The sequence below is a fragment of the Hyperolius riggenbachi genome, chromosome 12 (assembly GCF_040937935.1).
Source record: "Hyperolius riggenbachi isolate aHypRig1 chromosome 12, aHypRig1.pri, whole genome shotgun sequence".
In the NCBI taxonomy this organism is placed as follows: domain Eukaryota; kingdom Metazoa; phylum Chordata; class Amphibia; order Anura; family Hyperoliidae; genus Hyperolius; species Hyperolius riggenbachi.
In genome coordinates, this window is record NC_090657.1 from 99,758,993 (window position 1) to 99,776,859 (window position 17,867).

The 17,867-nt window shown below is 43.5% G+C and overlaps 1 protein-coding gene across 1 annotated transcript in view; it reads right to left on the reverse strand.

Moving 5' to 3' along the window:
* Window positions 1–2,216: 2,216 nt before the first annotated feature.
* MED24 (mediator complex subunit 24) overlaps window positions 2,217–17,867 on the reverse strand; it is a 98,357-nt gene continuing 82,706 nt past the window's right edge. The window contains exons 16-23 of the mRNA XM_068262432.1: window positions 14,795–14,877; window positions 13,370–13,551; window positions 13,065–13,164; window positions 10,937–11,112; window positions 10,522–10,786; window positions 5,418–5,599; window positions 5,208–5,301; window positions 2,217–2,410 (exon numbers count right to left, since the gene is read on the reverse strand). Coding sequence (XP_068118533.1) covers window positions 2,231–2,410; window positions 5,208–5,301; window positions 5,418–5,599; window positions 10,522–10,786; window positions 10,937–11,112; window positions 13,065–13,164; window positions 13,370–13,551; window positions 14,795–14,877 — 1,262 coding nt within the window. The 3' untranslated portion in view covers window positions 2,217–2,230. The remainder of the gene's footprint in view (window positions 2,411–5,207; window positions 5,302–5,417; window positions 5,600–10,521; window positions 10,787–10,936; window positions 11,113–13,064; window positions 13,165–13,369; window positions 13,552–14,794; window positions 14,878–17,867) is intronic.

Sequence of the window (17,867 nt, forward strand, 5' to 3'; positions counted from 1 at the left end):
CCCTTACCGCCACAGCTCTGTAAGTGATCACTATGATCTGCCGGCGATCATAGTGATCACTGAGGGGAGATGTCAGCTGTCATATGGACAGCTTAATCTCCCCTCTCCGGTGCGCACTATCGCATCGGAGGGTTCGTTAGTGCTGATGTTGAATCAACGTCCAGTCAGGGCGGCAGCACCACCTGCTGGACATAGATTCAAACTACGTCGGTCCCCAAAAGGTTAAAGCGGACCCAAACCAAACATTTTTTGAATTCAAAATATTTAGCTGCACCACTCTGACACAAACAAAGATAAATAAACATTACTTCAAGCCTATGAGCATATCAGTGCATGCTTTTCACCCTTCTCTTTCATAACTACGGTTATACAGGTGGCAGCCTTTAGCAATCCTCCTTTCCCGGACACCTCCTACACCACCAGTCTGCCGGATTCTGTCCGGCAATATGAAAGGAAGGCAGGGGTTCCTCCAAAAACTGTAAAATATTTTATATTTGTCATCATATAGCCCCTGATGAGTCCCGCCCCTTGAGTGACGAAACGCGTTGGGCGAGTCTTTGGACACGCACGCTTTGCAAACATCATACCGGACGGAAGCTACCAGCACCACGGCAGGGAAGCCTGGAAGGCGTTATGCGGACATGTAAGATATGCCTGTGATTATTTCTTATCTGGTACGCAATTAATTTTATGGGGCTTTTGCCATATTAAAAGAAGATTTTATGCCATGAGAGGCGGATGTTTTTATGCTTTCTTATAGCCACGCTGCTGTAATATATTGATGTGCCTGAAATCAAGCAGACTTTTAATGAGCAGGGGGGGGGGGGTAGTGTGACCCGCATCCTGCATGTGGTGTTAGTTTCCCCTTTGCACAGTGTTGTTGTTAACACAGGGCTGGAGGATTACACGCTATGTACCTATCTCTCTCATCTAGGTCCGCGAACAGGTGGCCACAATTAAGGAAACACCAGACGCGCTGCTGTGATTTTCTACTTGCTGTGAGGAGAACTGACTGGTCCTGCTCTTTGGCAGTTAGCTGCATACTGGTTGACTCTATAGAAGGGGTGGTGAGCGCTGTATCTACTTAGAATATATTTGTCATCATGCAGCTGTAAAAAGGCTGCTATTTATTATTATATTTAGAAAATAGATTTTATTTCTGAAATCTTGTATTTTTAATTTGGGTCCACTTTAAAGGATGGTCCATAAAAAGCCACTGTATTTATGGTCATGTGGAAAAGGCAATAAACAAAGGGCATTGCCATTTTTCTTAGAAATTTAAAGCAAACCAACCTTACTGATTTAGATATGCAGGCTGTCACTGCAGATGGCCTCTTTCTGAAAGGGCTAACTGACGGTCTCCAGCTACACAAGACTCTGTGCCACTGACCTCAATTCAGCTCGCAGCCAAAGCAGACAGGACCACGCTCGCCTCCAAGTCATTGGGAACCGTTGATTAAAATAAAGCCAGATACTTACCTAAGGAGTACTTACTCTCCAGATGCCCGTTCCAGCGCAGGATCCCCCCATAGCAGTATTTGACTAAATAAGTCAACTACTGCTCTCTCAACCGCCGAACGTAGTCTTCGGGAGCCCGAGTGCACCCAAAGACCGGCCACTCCAGACCGTACACCGCGAGCATCCTCTCTGCGCAGTATGGAGCCGCCTGTCTTCGGGAGGACTCGGCTCCCGAAGTCCACCGTGGCGGAGGATTCAAACGGGGGATCCTGAGCTGCACCAAGGGCACCGGGAGAGGAGAGGGAAGGCTCATTAGGACCAGAGCCTTCCCCTCTCCTTAGGTAAGTATCTGGCTTTTTTTTTAACCAAGGTTCCTAATAACTTTAATGGTTTTGAGCCATACTGAAGCCAATGAATAAGCAAGGCTGTATTGATAAATTTGCCCCTCTGTGTGTAATGCAGCCAACAAAAATCATGAGGGCAAAATGTATGAAGAGCAGAAAAAGTGTGTGTTATATCGCCAGAGTACACCAACTAGGCTGCCCCTGGTCAGGTAAGAAAACAGCTCTTACCCTTGGGCCCCGCAGGATGATTGCTTCCGCCTATCCCGAGGGACAGGCAAGCACTAAAAGAGGAAGTGGGTGTGGCCTTTCTAAATTGTATTGTGCTTCCTGTCCATAGATAGAAGGAGCAGTCTCCTGGTGGCTGTCATGAAGAACGAATGAAACAGAAAACTGTGCTACAACTTAGTCTACAACAATATTACTGACTGCTAGAACATTACAGTTGATACTTTGCTCTGTTCTATGTGAGAAGTTATTATAACTTTTATGCAATTTACAATGCGCTTACCCGGGTTGGCTGGGACTACAGGCTCCTCTTCATTGGAGCTCAGTAGTCGCATTAGTTTGGATTGCTGGGTATCGTCCAAAGGAAATAGACTACTGTAGTCCTGCAAGAATACACACAAGATCTGTAAGGTGGTTATGTAATGCTGGCTTTAAAATTTAAAGTTTTAATTTCTACCCAGTACTTCATTATAATGAAGATTAAAGTGCTGCCTATAAATCACAAATTATATTAGAGGTATAATTGCATTCAGACTCCACTGACCCTACTGTCAGTGTTTATAAATACCACAGAGCTCCTACAAGACACAGCAATCTCCTGTAAGGAACTTTCCACTGGGGTATTTTTATAAATTCAAAAAAAGGTCTTAAAGGTAACTGAGCATCTGCAACTAAAAATACACAAAATGGGGAATAAGGGAGGGGTGTTGTGTGAGCGTCTGTGCTGCAGTTTGAAGTTCCTGGCAAAGTCTCCTCCACGCTACAGCCACAATGCATGTCGGGAGATGTAGTCCGTGGATGTTAGTACAGAGATGCACAATGCATGCCGGAAGATGTAGTCAATGGATTCGAGTACAGAAATGTACAAAGCATGCCAGGAGATGTAGTCCATGGATGGACTACATCTACCAGTATGCATTTTGGAGGGCGCAGGCGTGCATCTTTGCAGAAAACTAGAAAATGCAACCTTGTCGCTAATCTTCAAGGGGGGGGGCTCAGCGACAGGGGACATAAGAGCAGCGAGGGAAGCCTCAATAGGATCCTGAGGCTTCCCTCTCTTTAGGCAAGTATCTTATTTTGTACCTGAGCTTTGGCTCGGGTACACTTTAAGCCTTAAGCATCAAGTCAAAACATTTCTCCGCTCTATCTTAGGGCTGGTTCAGACGGGCGTCTGCGGAGAGTTTACTGCCAGCGTTCGGGACTTGGCGTTGTACCAGGCTTTTACCGGCGTTTACGCAAACGCGGCGTTCGGGTCCCTATTTTCCCTGGCGTTCAAGGCGACCCTGGAGGCTACATGTAGCGTCCTGGGGCAGTTAACCGCCACGGGTAATGTTCCCCTAGGGGAAGAAAAACGCTGACCGCATCCGAAAGCTACGTGAAGGCTGCTGAAAACCCGAACGTGTAGCCGACGCAACGCCACCAAACGCGACGCCACAGAAAGCCGGGCAGGTGCCTGTGTGAACCAGCTCTTAAAGAGAACCCGAGGTGTGTTTAAAGAATGTTATCTGCATACAGAGGCTGGATCTGCCTATACAGCCCAGCCTCTGTTGCTATCCCAAACCCCACTAAGGTCCCCCCTGCACTCTGCAATCCCTCATAAATCACAGCCGTGCTGTGAGGCTGTGTTTACATCTGTAGTGTCAGTCTCAGCTGCTCCCCCGCCTCATGCATAGCTCCGGTCCCTGCCCCGTCCCTTCCCTTCAATTAGCAGGGAGGGAAGGGATGCAGGCGGGGACTGGAGTTCTGCAGGAGGCGGGGAGAGCAGCAGACTGACACTATAGAGATAAACACAGCCAGCTCTGACAAGCTGTTTGTCAGCAGCGTGGCTGTGATTTATGAGGGATTGCAGAGTGCAGGGGGACCTTAGGGGGGTTTGGGATAGCAACAGAGGCTGGGCTGTATAGGCAGATCCAGCCTCTGTATGCAGATAAAATTCTTCAAACCCACCTCGGGTTCTCTTTAATATAAACATAGCCTTGTAGAAGAGACACACAGGCTTCTGGAGAAAATTAAACATAAAGGATCACTCTAACTTGCAATCTAGCTCTGATTTAAACTTAACTCTACATTCTCCTCTCTCTTTTTGTATCATATTTGACTGTACACTCCACCCAGAGTAATGTGAACTTGTACTACTGGGACTTCTACTCCAGTGTATGATCTGGCATTGTATTACTACCTGTATAGTGTTGTGTACCTTATTGCTTATTACCTGTATTGTGTTATTTTATCTTATTGCTTACTACCTGTATTGTGTAGTGGATCACCCCTGTCTGTTCTGTAATATTATGTATTGTATATCACTGCATAATATGTTGGTGCTATATAAATCCATTAAATAATAAAATACATTAATGTAATGGACGTAAAATCTCGAATTTCTGACAAGATGGTGGATCCCATATGGACAGCGGAAAGAGGAACAGCACCCCGCAGGTAAAAAATGATGCTACCCCAACAGGTTGAGAACCTTTTTTATGGGAAGGTTTTTGTTTTATATATTTTTCATGAATGCAAACAAGGCCTAAATATGCTTTTGGACGCGATCAGTGTTTAATGATGTTGTCACATCCAATTTTTTTTGGGACTTTCTGAAAAAGCAGGCTCAACAGGAGGCTTTGAAAACAGACAGGGTTGGGGATTATTTTTCCACTTCAAAGAAAGTCTGGGTTTTTACTGTTCAATTTCCAAAAGCTACAGTTCAATATTAAAATAAACCTGAGAAGGAGGAAAAACGGGTGACTTATACTTCACCAGGGCTTGAACCCCCCCCCCCCCCCCCCCCGGTTATTTGGGTCCCCTCTGTTGTTTTACTGTCACACCACTCAAAGTCTGTGACTGACTGATTTGCACACTACGGCGCATGTGCCATCCCGGCCACATGCAGCCTTCAACGTTCAACTGTCTGGGCATGCCCAGTACGTAAAGACTTGTAACTGTGCATGCGCAGAATGCTCCAGACAATAGGAGTAGGTTGGACAGCATATGCACCACAGTGTGTGAACTAGCTGGGTTTCGGATTTTAACTGGTGTGACAGCATAACAACGGAGAAGACCTGGAGGACAACGAGGGACCGCAAAGACTACAGGGGGTAGAAAAAAACCAATTATAAGTCAACACCCCTTCCCCCATTTCAGGTTTACTTTTAAGAAAGAAACAGACTACTGTACTGAGCACACCTCAATGTCTTCTCTGTGTCGTTTTCTTTGCCGTGGGGAAGGCTGCCCTTTGTTTTGAGTGGAATAAGAGGTCATTGCACACCAAACAGACAATCTGAAAGAAAGGGAGGAAAAAACAACAACTGTGAGAAACAAGCACTGAGTCATGTAAAAACCCCTAACATATGTGTAGAATAAAAGAGAAATGAAGTTCTGCAGAAGCAAACTCACTTAGCCAGAGCTCGGCCTGGCGGGTCCATCAATGTGTTCCACTTGGCAGAGTCTGTCAGAAGGGAGGGCAGCACGTGCCCCAGGAGGGTGAGAGTCAGCTGGTGCATGTCCAGGCAGAAGATGGCATACAGGAGCTCCACAGCTCGCAAGGCAAACTCAAGGCGGGTTTCTTTCAAAAGCTCCTAAACAGAAAAGTGTTAAGTAACACCATCATTATTTCATCTCACAACTTCAGATGCATCATCTCTAAAACACTTTGAAACAAACCTAATTTGACCACAAAAAGTATTTTTAAACGGTTTGATCTTAGGTTATTAGGGAATACATTCAAATAAATGGGAAACATTTTTCAAAAAGTCCACTAGAAAGAAAAACGAGGTTTGGAATTTTCAAAGGGCCTGTTTCCGCGAGGTTCAAATTTGTGTTTTTTCAGCACACAAATTTGCAGACCGAAATTAAGCTATGGGTCTGTTTTCATAAGTTGCGAAAATTACAGGTAAAAAACCCGACACCTGACAGCCATGTGCTATTTTTCAAAATGTTGCATGCAGGAAAATCCAAAGCGATTTTGTGTGCGTTTTCACATAAGCGATCAATAATAACAATAGGACTTCCTTCCTTCATACACCTCCCCCAAATTTTTCCAATGCGCATGCTAATTCACATGCAAAAACACATATATGTTATCAAAGAGAGGTCTGTTGGCCGCCATAAACCGCATGCCACCTCTAACTGCTTCCCCCCAAATGTTGACGTACCACCCCCCCCCCTCCCTGTGCATTACTACTTTAACCGTCTGGTGTTCACACACTTCAACAATATGGGGCGTGAATCCAGATGAGGAGTGTGGACACCAGATGGGTAAGGCACTAATCCAGGGGCAATGGGGGGTACATGAACATTTGGGAGATGTGGCCACGGGTTTCCAACGAGTTTGTTTCAGGAAATTATCGCACACCTTTACAGCCGTGCACCTGAACGAGCATCTAGGCCTGAGATTTTCTAGCACCTCTGATCGATACATGCAACCAATTTCAGCCTGAAATTGGTCGCATCGGCAATCGGTTATACTTTTGGTGGCACCAATTTACATCTGATTGGATAATTTTTTAATCCATTGGTTGATCCACCACCAATTCTACAGAAGTATGGCCACCTTTAGCGCATGAGCCTCTAGTATAAACGGATTTCTAAGAATCGGAGCTCGTATAGGATTCAGTGTCTGGAACAGATATCAAACCTTATTCAGAAAATCAGCTCTGTAGGAATCAAGTATTGTGATCATTTCCAAGATAAATAAATTAGACACAGCATTTTTTGCTGACTAGATACATCAGATAACACTGAGGGCTAGTGAAACAATGGGCCTGATTCACAAAGCATTTCTGTTACATTATCTCACCTTATTTATCAACTCCCAATTTATCTCTCCTTAAATGACTTAACTCATGATTTACCTCTCCTTATCTAACTTAACTCATGTTTTACTTCTCCTTATCTAACTTAACTCATGGTTTAGCTCTCCTTATTAGACATAACTCATGGTTTAGATCTCCTTATTAGACATAACTCATGGTTTAGCTCTCCTTATTTAACATAACTCATGGTTTAGTTCTCCTTATTTAACATAACTCATGGTTTAGCTCTCCTTATTAGACATAACTCATGGTTTAGCTCTCTATCTGTTTATCTCATGAATTATCTCTCCTTATTTGTTTATCTCATGCATTAGCACTTACAGTTAAGATGAAAAATAAGTAACCTTTGTGAATCAACCCCAATGTTATTTAGGTATAAAGAACATGGCCAAGATTGGCTAAAGTAAAGTTTAGCTTTAGTATCCTTTACTTTCCCACATATGCATCACAGTGAATCAGCTTCTCAGTACAGTTATTGTCTCTTGTATGAAATGCCTTTTGTAGCTATTACTGTATGGCGAGAAGTGTATTGTGTGTTGTTTCTAGTGTGGAAATCCTTGTGTAGGAATCAAGGCCAGGTATCAAGATAGGCAAATAAATGCAAGTTCATCAATCAGGAAAAGGCCAAAGTAACGTTTGTGAATGTATACAGATACTTACAATTCCTTTTACGCTATACAGAAGTTTCACTCTTCAGAACCAAGGCCCCCCGATTACCTTTCTTCTTTAACTGTTGTGTATGTCCTTGATATGTTCCTTGCAAACGTTCCTTGAATTGTATTGTACTTGAATGTTACAAAGCTTAAAGAATATAACTTTATCTTCCAGGAACAGGGCAGTGACACATGAAAGTTTGCAAGTAAAGAAACTTGCTACACTGCCTTAAAATAACCCTTTCTCCAGTTTAAAGGATACCGTCACTTAAAGAGGAAGTGTACCGACATATAGCCCCGCCCTCCCAGTGATGCTTAGCCTAGGCCAGGCATGGGCAAACTTGGCCCTCCAGCTGTTAAGGAACTACAAATCCCACAATGCATTTGCCATTTGAGTTATGACTGTGGCCGTCAGACTCCTGCAATGCATTGTGGGACTTGTAATTCTTCAACAGCTGGAGGGCCAAGTTTGCCCATGCCTGGCCTAGGCTGTTCATTATGCGCAATTCCCCCCCCCCCCCCCCCCCCAGAGCATTTTGGGAGACCAGCTATGTTTTTTACTGGCTTTAAAACTCTCAGTAACAAATAGAGATCACTTGCCAGTACTAAAGATGCTGCAACCTGTGATAAATTTGAGAAAATAAATCAGGGAGAGAAATGATTTTACAACGAGCAAACAGTGACTAAATAATTTATAAATATTGCACAAAAAATAAGAAATTGTATTAATTATGTTATTTTGGTTAGACTTACTCTTCAAGGTTAATCTACAATCTAATTGTAATTGTTATCATTACCATGCTCCCAAACATCGCTGTAAATTTCACCAAGATACATTCTCAGTCAGAGGTGTAGCAGCACTAAATTGCTTTTAAAGGAGAACTGTAGTGAGAGGTGTATGGAGGCTGCCATATTTATTTCCTTTTAAGAAATACCAGTTGCTTGGCTAACCTGCGGATTCTCTGCCTCGAATACATTTAGCCATAGACCCTGAACAAGCATGCAGCAGCTCAGGTTTTTCTGACATTATTGTCAGATCTGACCAGATTAGCTGCATGCTTGTTTCTGATGTGATTTTAGACACTACTGCAGGCAAATAGCTCAGCAGGGCTGCCAGGCAACTAGTATAGCTTAAAAGGAAATAAATATGGCAGCCTCCATATAACTCTCACTACAGTTCTCCTTTAAAAGTGAGGTTCTTGGCCTAATACGCAGCTTTGCAGATGCTGCATCAGATTCATCTATCGGGTATTGCTGCAACCATGCCCCACACACTAGGAGAAGGTGCTGAGACGGTGTGCCTAAGACAAGAAATATATGCTTTGTCTACAGATCCATGATGTACACTGGCTGAAGAGGCTGAGCGGTTATAAAATAGAAGCAGAGAAATGACCTTTTTTACATTGCACTGCGATCCTAATTCTTTCTAATACAAAGATTTTAGCTGGAAGTATATAGCTTTAGCTTCTACCATCTACAATGGCTTTGGAAAAAGTAAAACAGTTTTTATTCACTGACTGCTTGTGTTCTAAAAATGGAAGAAAAATGAAAGCAAAATGCCTCTGAAAATAAGCCTGGATGCAACAATTAGCATATCTAACAAAAGGCCCATCTACACTATGAGATGTTGTAGCGATCCGGCGGCTCGATTAGCCGCCGGATTGCCTCTGCCGCGTCCCCGCGCGTGCGCCGGCATCAATACCCGCTCGATTCCCGCTCGTCCCCGCGCCGCGCATCTTCCGCTCGATTCCCTGCCATTGTCCCCTAGCGGGGAGCGAGCAGGGAATCGGCGGAAGCAAGATCCGTCCTGTCGGATCTTAGGCTCGATTGATAAGGAGCATCGCGGCCGCATCTACGCGTGTAGATGCGGCTTAATGCCTGGTACACACCATGCAATTTCCCATCAGATAGATGGGTCGGTCGATAATTTCCAACAGATCGGAAATTACGATCGTTTTTCTGATCACTTCTAAGCAAATCGATCAAAAAAACCATCGGAAATCAGATCAGACCTGTTGGAAATTATCTATTCGACCCATCTATTTGATGGGAAATTGAATTGTGTCCAGGCTTAAAGGGAATCTTAACTGGTGGGGAAAAAAATTCACTTACCTGGGGGCTTTCCCAAGCCTCCTGCAGCCGTCCTGTGCCCGTGCCGGTCCTTCTGTGCCGTCCGGTCTCCCTCTGCGGCTAAGTTTCATTTTCGACCGACTGCCAGTTGTCCTCGGGCAAAGCGTCCTCTTCTTCCGCATTCCCCGTCGTAAAGAGCCGTAAAGCGCGTCCGCATGACGCAAAACACGGTGGGCACCGAAGGACCGGCTCGGGCACAGGACGGCTGCAGGAGGCTTGGGAAAGCCCCCAGGTAAGTGAATTTTTTTCCCCCACCAGTTAAGGTTCCCTTTAACTCCTTCTACTTTAGCTACAATCTGATATGACACAGAATTGTATAGCTTGGGGTGATATAGTTGGATGGTGGTAGATTAGATCATACGGTACAAGAGGTAAGTATGACATGTGTATGATTATTTTGACTTTTTATTGTCAGTTAAGGTTCTCTTTAAAATAACTTTCCAGCAGTTTTGAACTAAAAAAAGTACCGAAAAGTAAGTGAAAAGGTACTGTCAAATTTATTTTAGGTATTTGTGTGCTTGCTGGGGGTGTAAAAGGCTTTTTATTTACAAGTTGTGAAAATATCACCTAGGGGAAAACTCAGGTGAGAAAGTGAATTGCATATGGCCCATTATCTCTTCACTATGTAAACAATACAGGATGTTTTATTCCTTCCTAGTCCCTCCTCTACGGAACTCCTCCCCTGTTCTTGTACGAGAATATTTTTGATACTTTTGACCCCTCAGTATATTAAGCTAAACAACATCCGAAAGTAGGATAGTGGGTGTATCTTTCTGTACAAAGGTTGGTATACTTCTTGGACTTTTATGCAATGTATTCGTTCAGAGTATTTCATTTTGAAAATTGAAAAATAAACAGCAATAAAACAGAATATTCAATAAATTAACCAAGAATTCCCCACACCTTCACCAAGTTGTTGCAGAACCAGTAGACTCCTCCCATCTGAAGCAGCGTGTCAAATATGTGCAGAGAGCGGATGTCCACCCATCCCTTCTCTAAGGTGGTAGTGAAGGCTCCATGTAAGACTTCTTTGATTGGCTTCTTGGGAGGCAGGCGGTGAACATAGGGGATGGGCTCACTGCCAGTTACTGCAAACTTGATCTGTGTGGCCGTCTGCTGCAGGACTTCAGCGCACATGTTCTCCAATATGGAGCTCATGATGATTACTCTGAGAAACAGAGAAGTAGATAAGTATATCAAACGGATGCAGAAGATGGTGAACAAAAAGACACAAAGGAGCTGATAAGCTCAGCTATCAGCAACACACAATCAACACAAAAAATATCTGACAGTGTATTATTAAAACCAGTTACCATACCGCTCATTGTAAAACTGAAGAATGTTGTCTCCATACATGGGAGTTCCCAGTTGCCGGATCATCTGCAGGGATTTGTCTCGCTCATCTAGTCCCAACATCCGGACATGGGCCACCAGCCAGGCGACCGCACACACTGCTAAGCTGCACACCTTCCCCTTAATATTATCAGTGATTTTCTGCCAATAAAATATAAAGAAGTAGAAATATTAGGACAGCATTTACACTGAGATGCATGTATGCTAAAAAAAAAAGTGCAAGGATCCTAATGTCCGTGTATTATAGCCCTAGATCACGCTCCTGAATTGTGCTAGTAACAGTGAACAAAGAACTATGCCATAAGTCATCCAATTCCATATATGATTCAGTATTTCCATACAAATTCCTTTTGGAAAAGTTGGTCATATACAGTAACTCAGGAATCACTTCAGAAAGTACGCAGCTGCCGGGGGTGGATGGTCCCAGACTTGTGAACAGCAACTAAAAAATATCCAACTAAAGTTTCTAAAGATCTATTATCCCTACAGCCCCCAAAGCACCTTGACTAGTTTGATGGATTCATTTTATTCAACTTATCTGAAGTGAGGTATGTTCTGTGGAAGAACTTTGTGGAGGTCTCAATCAATGAGAAGTACAAGTTTTCTTTGGTCAGGACTCTCACAACAGTGGTGTCATTGAGAGATGTTCAGTGTAGATGAAATATTTTTCTCCCAATGCTGCACGGCTTTTTGCTTCAAATCAGTTTCGTTTATTCAATAGGGAGAAATATAAGGGAATCAGACCTTCTGACACTTTATAGTTATATCCTATTTTTGGAAGTAGGGCCATTATTATTTCATTATCCCTACTTGAGCAGGAAAGAAAAAAGATGAACAATTTTTAACGTCTTGCTTTAAATGGAAATATTAAGGGTGGATGATGAATGCCCAAACTGGGTTAGGATCACTTGTTATCTTGATTTATAGAGCAGTCAATAAATGTTTCGCTTTAGTCCTGAGATATCAATAAATTTATTGACTAACCACAGCACATTCTGTATTGAGCTATGACAGTTCATGAGCATCACAGGCTTACCAAACAATGTAAAGGCTTGTTGCCAGACCATGTGTGGCCAGCTGGAGCAGACAGTGTAGTGTCTGCTCCGATGGTCCAACTGGAGCCTGAGGGGTGGGGATAATGCGCTCTACCATAGGCTATATGGGGGAACGCATCCACCTGCCTGGATTATCGTGGACTGCAAAGAATTGCGCTCTGCTTACTGCAACAGATTCCACGTATCTGTTGCAGTGTGACAAGTGCAAACAGCTCCAATTTATAAAATAGGAGCTGATCGCTCCATGATCAGAAAACGGTCAAAAAATGTCCATTCTCCACTCTAGGGGTCTCAATCCCTGGATGTTAGAGGAAAGACTAATTATTGAAGTAAAAGGCTCAACAGTGAGGCAAAGTTAATCAGAGACGGAGGGCACCTTTGCCTAGTCCCCTGTTTAAAGCTAATTAATGCTCATGGAGCAGCAACAAAAGAGGGTTTCAAATATAAGCGTGTTATAGCAGAAATAAAGTATTTTCTCTTAGAGAGTCTTAAAAGGTACAGTTAGGCTTCTTTCCCACTAGATGCCAAGTTAAGGTCGCATAACGTGCCCCTAACGCAACGCATAGTGGGGTTGAAGCTGGACGTTACATTGAGCTGCGTTAAGCGGCTCTTCATGCATCCTGTGATGCATACTCTTGGACGCATGCGGCATCACGTGTTCCTGCCATCCAATCGCCGCACAGAGTGGCCGCTCCAGGAAGTAAACACTGCATGTCACTGAGTGCAGTGAATATTACTTAGCCATGTGGCTGGCTGCGGAGGAGGAGGGGAGACCTCCTCCTCCAACATCACTGAGCATGTGCAAATAGTCTACGCACAGCATGCAGCACTTTTTTTTTAACGCAACGTGGGCACTGTGAACAGCCCATTGATTTTTCATTGCTGTGCGGTGGGCTGCGTTACAGGCTGCACTAACGTGTGCCTGTAACGTCTTACTGTGAAAGCAGCCTTAAAGCGATGTGTTTGCACCACCAGCTTCCTCCATGTGATCTCTGTAACCAGTACAGTTAATACAAGATGACTGACATTTAATTTTACCTGAATGGCTTCAAAAGACAGTACTCCATTTTCCCAGGCATTGTGGACCTCCAAGATGGCAGCTGGAATGCTAAGACACACCTCATGCCACTTTGTCTGGCTGTTGGATTAAAGAATAATTCATGTAACACAAATTCGGGACTAGTTAATGTTTAGATTTAAATATCAGTACTGCATGTAACGTACATTTACTACAATGTGAGGCATATACATTTACACAGAATCGTAGACTACCGGACCACTGTATGTAAGTCCAGCATACAACAGATACAACAACACAAGATACATACACAAGCAGCACTTACATGAGCTTCATCTCTGTGGAGGTGTTGAGAACAGCCACAAAGGCCTCCACTTTGGGGATATCGGGATAGCGGAAGCAGGGGTGCTCTGGATTCAAGACCTTGCCCTCTCCTGGCATACATGTCTGCATCCAACTCTCGAAGAAAGGCGTCTCTGAACCGGCGCTTCCATCTGACAAAATCATCTGATATAACAGAAAAGTATATGAAAATGCAGGTTGCTTGTTCCCATGGGTATTTAAAAGTCATCAACTGCAGTAAAGAGATCTCCAATCCTGAATGTCTGTGTATTGCCTATTGCCACATATTCTGTATTTTCCCCTTTTTTACAATGCGACCCCAAATCCTTGCAAACCACACAATGAAAAGTTTTCATTCCATGTAGAAATCAATTGAAATTTGCACTGTGTGTTTATTTAGCTACATCAAAGTGTATTTAGCTTATCAGCAGATGTAATTCACAGCAGCCTTGCTCTGCCTCTACAGGAAAGACTGAAGCTTAACCCTTTCATTGCTCCCTGCAAAGTTCACCCTGTAAAACGTAAGGTTTCTTTTTAGGATGAAAGGTAACATGCTGTGTCGTGAGTTTAGATCCACTTTAATAAACTTGTGTTGGTAAAAAAAAAAAAAAAAGAGAGACCATTTGCAGGCACAGATCTAAACAGACCATCACTAACGGCTTTAAAATCAGACATCGGCTGTGAGTCTGTCATGCTATTGAACGCCGTTCTGGCCAAGCACAAGCACTTTTGACCGTGATCATTCCGACACCTTAAACCAATTTCGGCCCTAAACTGGTCGAAGCATTGATCGTGCATGCTTGTTGCGGCACGGATTTTATTCCGATTCAATAAAATTATGGAATCGAATTGGAGAGAAATCGGTTGGCTGCCCATATACCACAGGGCGATTCCCGATATATTTCAGCACAAAATCTCTCAGGATTCGGCCTAGCGACCCCACTTCTGCCTGGCCGTCACCCAAATGTAAATATCCCCCTCCATGCAGTGTAAAATCTAACCTGTCCTGTTGCTACAACTCCCGCCTTCTCCCGCTGTCCCCCCCGAGCACAACCACGATCAGGCATGCTTGCTGCAGCACTGATTTTCATCCAATTCAATAAAACTATCAAAACGGATAGGCTGCAAAATTACTTTCTAAACTACCAAATTCTCAAAAGAAATAGAGAGCTCATTCTGAGAGGTAATACTGCAAGTAATTTCACAGATGAACAACAGACTTGGAAAATTTTCTTATGTTTAAAAATACATTTTACAAACATTTAATGCTATACAAAATGCTATCTATGAGCACAATACTGTACTCTTCTACAGAACATTTAGCCAGCAGAACATGAGAAGTTCACTACATGACAACAGCTCCCTCTTGTGGCCACAAATTACATCTCTCCTTGTAAAAAAGACTTACCTCTGAGCCATAGGTCTGTGTTACATGGCAGAGCATCAAAAAGGAGATATCAAACAACAGGGCGCGGGTGGATGCAGCCTTTGCTGTTGTCAAAGAAAGTGTGGTATATCTGTTAATATCTATTGAAACCACCATCATCACGAACATGCTTTTAAATGCAAAAATAATTATGATTCAATATGAAATTATTTAACCCTACATGAATGAATGTGCATATGCATACTGATAAAGCAGTACGGCGTGTTTCTTGGTAAATGTAGTATCGATTCCCATCAGAAACAAATGCATTTATATAGGAGTGTGTTGTATTCACAAGCATATTATATGTTTTTATGTGTACTGGATTAAAGTATTATTATTATTATTTTAAGTATTTATATAGCGCCGACATATTTTGCAGCACTGTACAGAGTATATTGTCTTGTCACTGTCCCTCAGAGGGCTTCACAATCTAGTCCCTACCATAGTCATATTTCTATGTATGTATCATAAACTAAGGCTAATTTTAGAGGGAAGTCAATTAACTTATATGTATGTTTTTGAGATGTGGAAGGAAACCAGAGTGCCAGGAGGAAACCCATGCAGACACGGGGAGAACATACAAACCCCTTGCAGATGTTGACCTGGCTGGGATTCGAACCGGGGACCCAGCGCTGCAAGGCAAGAGTCCTAACCACTACACCACCGTGCTGCCCCAAAGTGTACCTGTAGTGAGGAAAAGTACCTGTAGTAAGAAAACTATCTCCGGAGGAGGAAGCTTTTTGATCCTAAAGTGGCTTTACCCATCCTACTCAGCAGAGGGAATCCAGCGCTGGCTCCCCCAGAAATCTTGTCAGCATGTGAGCATGTACACAAGTGGCTCTCCGTGAGCCATCTGCGACTGAGCAGTAGAGTGGACCTGATCAGGCTCAGCTATTTCCGTCGGAGCCAAGCAGAGAGCCGCTAGAGCGCCTGCAGGCCACTGTAAATATTGCTGTTGTTGGCTCGGGGGCCGACATAGCTGGAAGAGCTGTCTGAGGAGGACGGGGAAGCCTCATTAGGATCCAGAGGCTTCCTCCTCCCGAGTTAAGTACCCTAGAGGCGCTTTTTTCCCTACAGGTTAACTGTAAAGGAAGCCTGAATTGAGGAATACACAATCTATCAGTCTTGCCATACATCTGCAATAAACATACAGTTAAAAGAGTAAGAACTCCTTATTAGCATACTCACTCTGGCTCATTGACTCAGAACACACAAACAGTGATGGAGAAACAGGATCAGCACATCAGCCAGGAAAGCAGCATTTTGAAAGTTAGTTGGCAAAGGCAACTTTTATATTCCTTTCACGTCAGGTTTCCTTTAAAGTACCCTGGATGCTTGGTCACAGAACTTACCCTGGATTAAATAGAGTGAGAAAGTATCTGAGGCAGACACTCCTCCCACTGCAGGAGTGCAGCACTTCTAGGAAGGTAGAGCTTGGCATTTCTTCAGTTCCTTACCAATGCTCACTCCTTGTGGCCTCTACTTTCAAGTCAATGGAAAGTATCAGCTGAGTAAACAGTGAAATGAAGAGGTCGAGGCAATCTCTGCTGAGCAACAACGTCCCTGATGAAGTGATCTGGAGTGCCAGATCATTTCAGTCAAGCGCATTGTCCTCTACCTTACCCCTACAGCTGGAAGCCGCTCAGCTGTGTCCCGTGCCGTCATCACTCCTGCCCACTTCATTGCAACAGAACACGTCACAAGGCTACAGCCTGTGCAGCACTCATCTCTGAACTGTCACCGTTATCTGTGTGTGTATGCACCCTTTAGGCATTCTATGCATTGACTCCAATTGGAATTGGGTTCATCAAAGGCTCTCTTCTCTAAAACAAATAGTCAATAAGGTGTAATTGTGGCTTGTAGGGAAATATTATGCAAATTGTATGCAACTTGGAACTGAGCCAATGTCATGCATGGTCTGTTGATTTTGATTCGCCAGATTCAAAGCTGCATATAATTTGCATTCACTTTTTTTAGGATCATTGATCCTTTCGACTCCTCTCCCTTTAACGTTTTTATTTACCCAAGCTGCATTCTTGCCACTTGATTCTGGCTGTCATTCAGATGGCAAAAACTGCAATGCCATCTTGTGGATGGCTTGTAGATATCTACAAATGGTCCGAGGTACGTCAGGAAAAACCCTACCTGTAATGGCCATGAGATCTGATAGAGGCAACAAGGCTGGAGGAGGGGAGGTTATGTAACCACTCCCACAAACACCTGTGAGTTCGGCTGAAATATTGCCGAGGCACTTTTTTCAATGTGTGTGGCTGTACAGAATTTGACAGGGACCCATGCAGTACAAGTGAGAATTTTGGGAGTACATTGCAAAGATTTCACTACAACTTAGGCAAGGATGACCATGTAATGTTTTAATTTTGTTTTGTTTTTTTAGATTCTCTTTAAAGTGGACCTGAACTCAGAACTCCCCTCTGCTCTAAAAGATACACAACAGCATAATAACCTTTAAACAAAAAAACATTTCTTTGTTACTGCTCATACAAATCCTAAAATAAATCTGCACAGTTTCTACTTCCTGATTCATGGAAGCAGACATATTGTTTACAGCCTGTGCTTTCACATGATGTATCTGCTTATCCGCCATAGGCAGTCATGTGACCCAGGGGGAAGATTAAATTACTAGTGATTAGACACAAATGAGGGGGAATTAGACAGGCTAAACTCTTTAAATACATACAGGGTGCATTTCTGTTATGTTTTCCTTGTGTGCTGCGCAAGTGTTCAGGTACACTTTAAGCTACTGGTAGATCATTAAAGTGGGAAAATGAATGCCAGTGTATCAAACTGTCACACAATTAACTTTAAAGCAAACCTGGAACACAAAAGAGAGATACTTACCTAGAAAGAGGGATGCCTCTGGATCCTCCAGAGACTTCCTGTGTCCTCCGCGCCCTCCACTTGCCAGGACCGTCTGTAGCCGCGCTCCTCTTTGTGGACCAGCGGCTTGCAAACTATTGTTGGATATGTTGTGGGGTCCACACGTGGCAATGGTGGGGGCCAGGAGGACGTGGGAGGCCTCTGCAGGATCCAG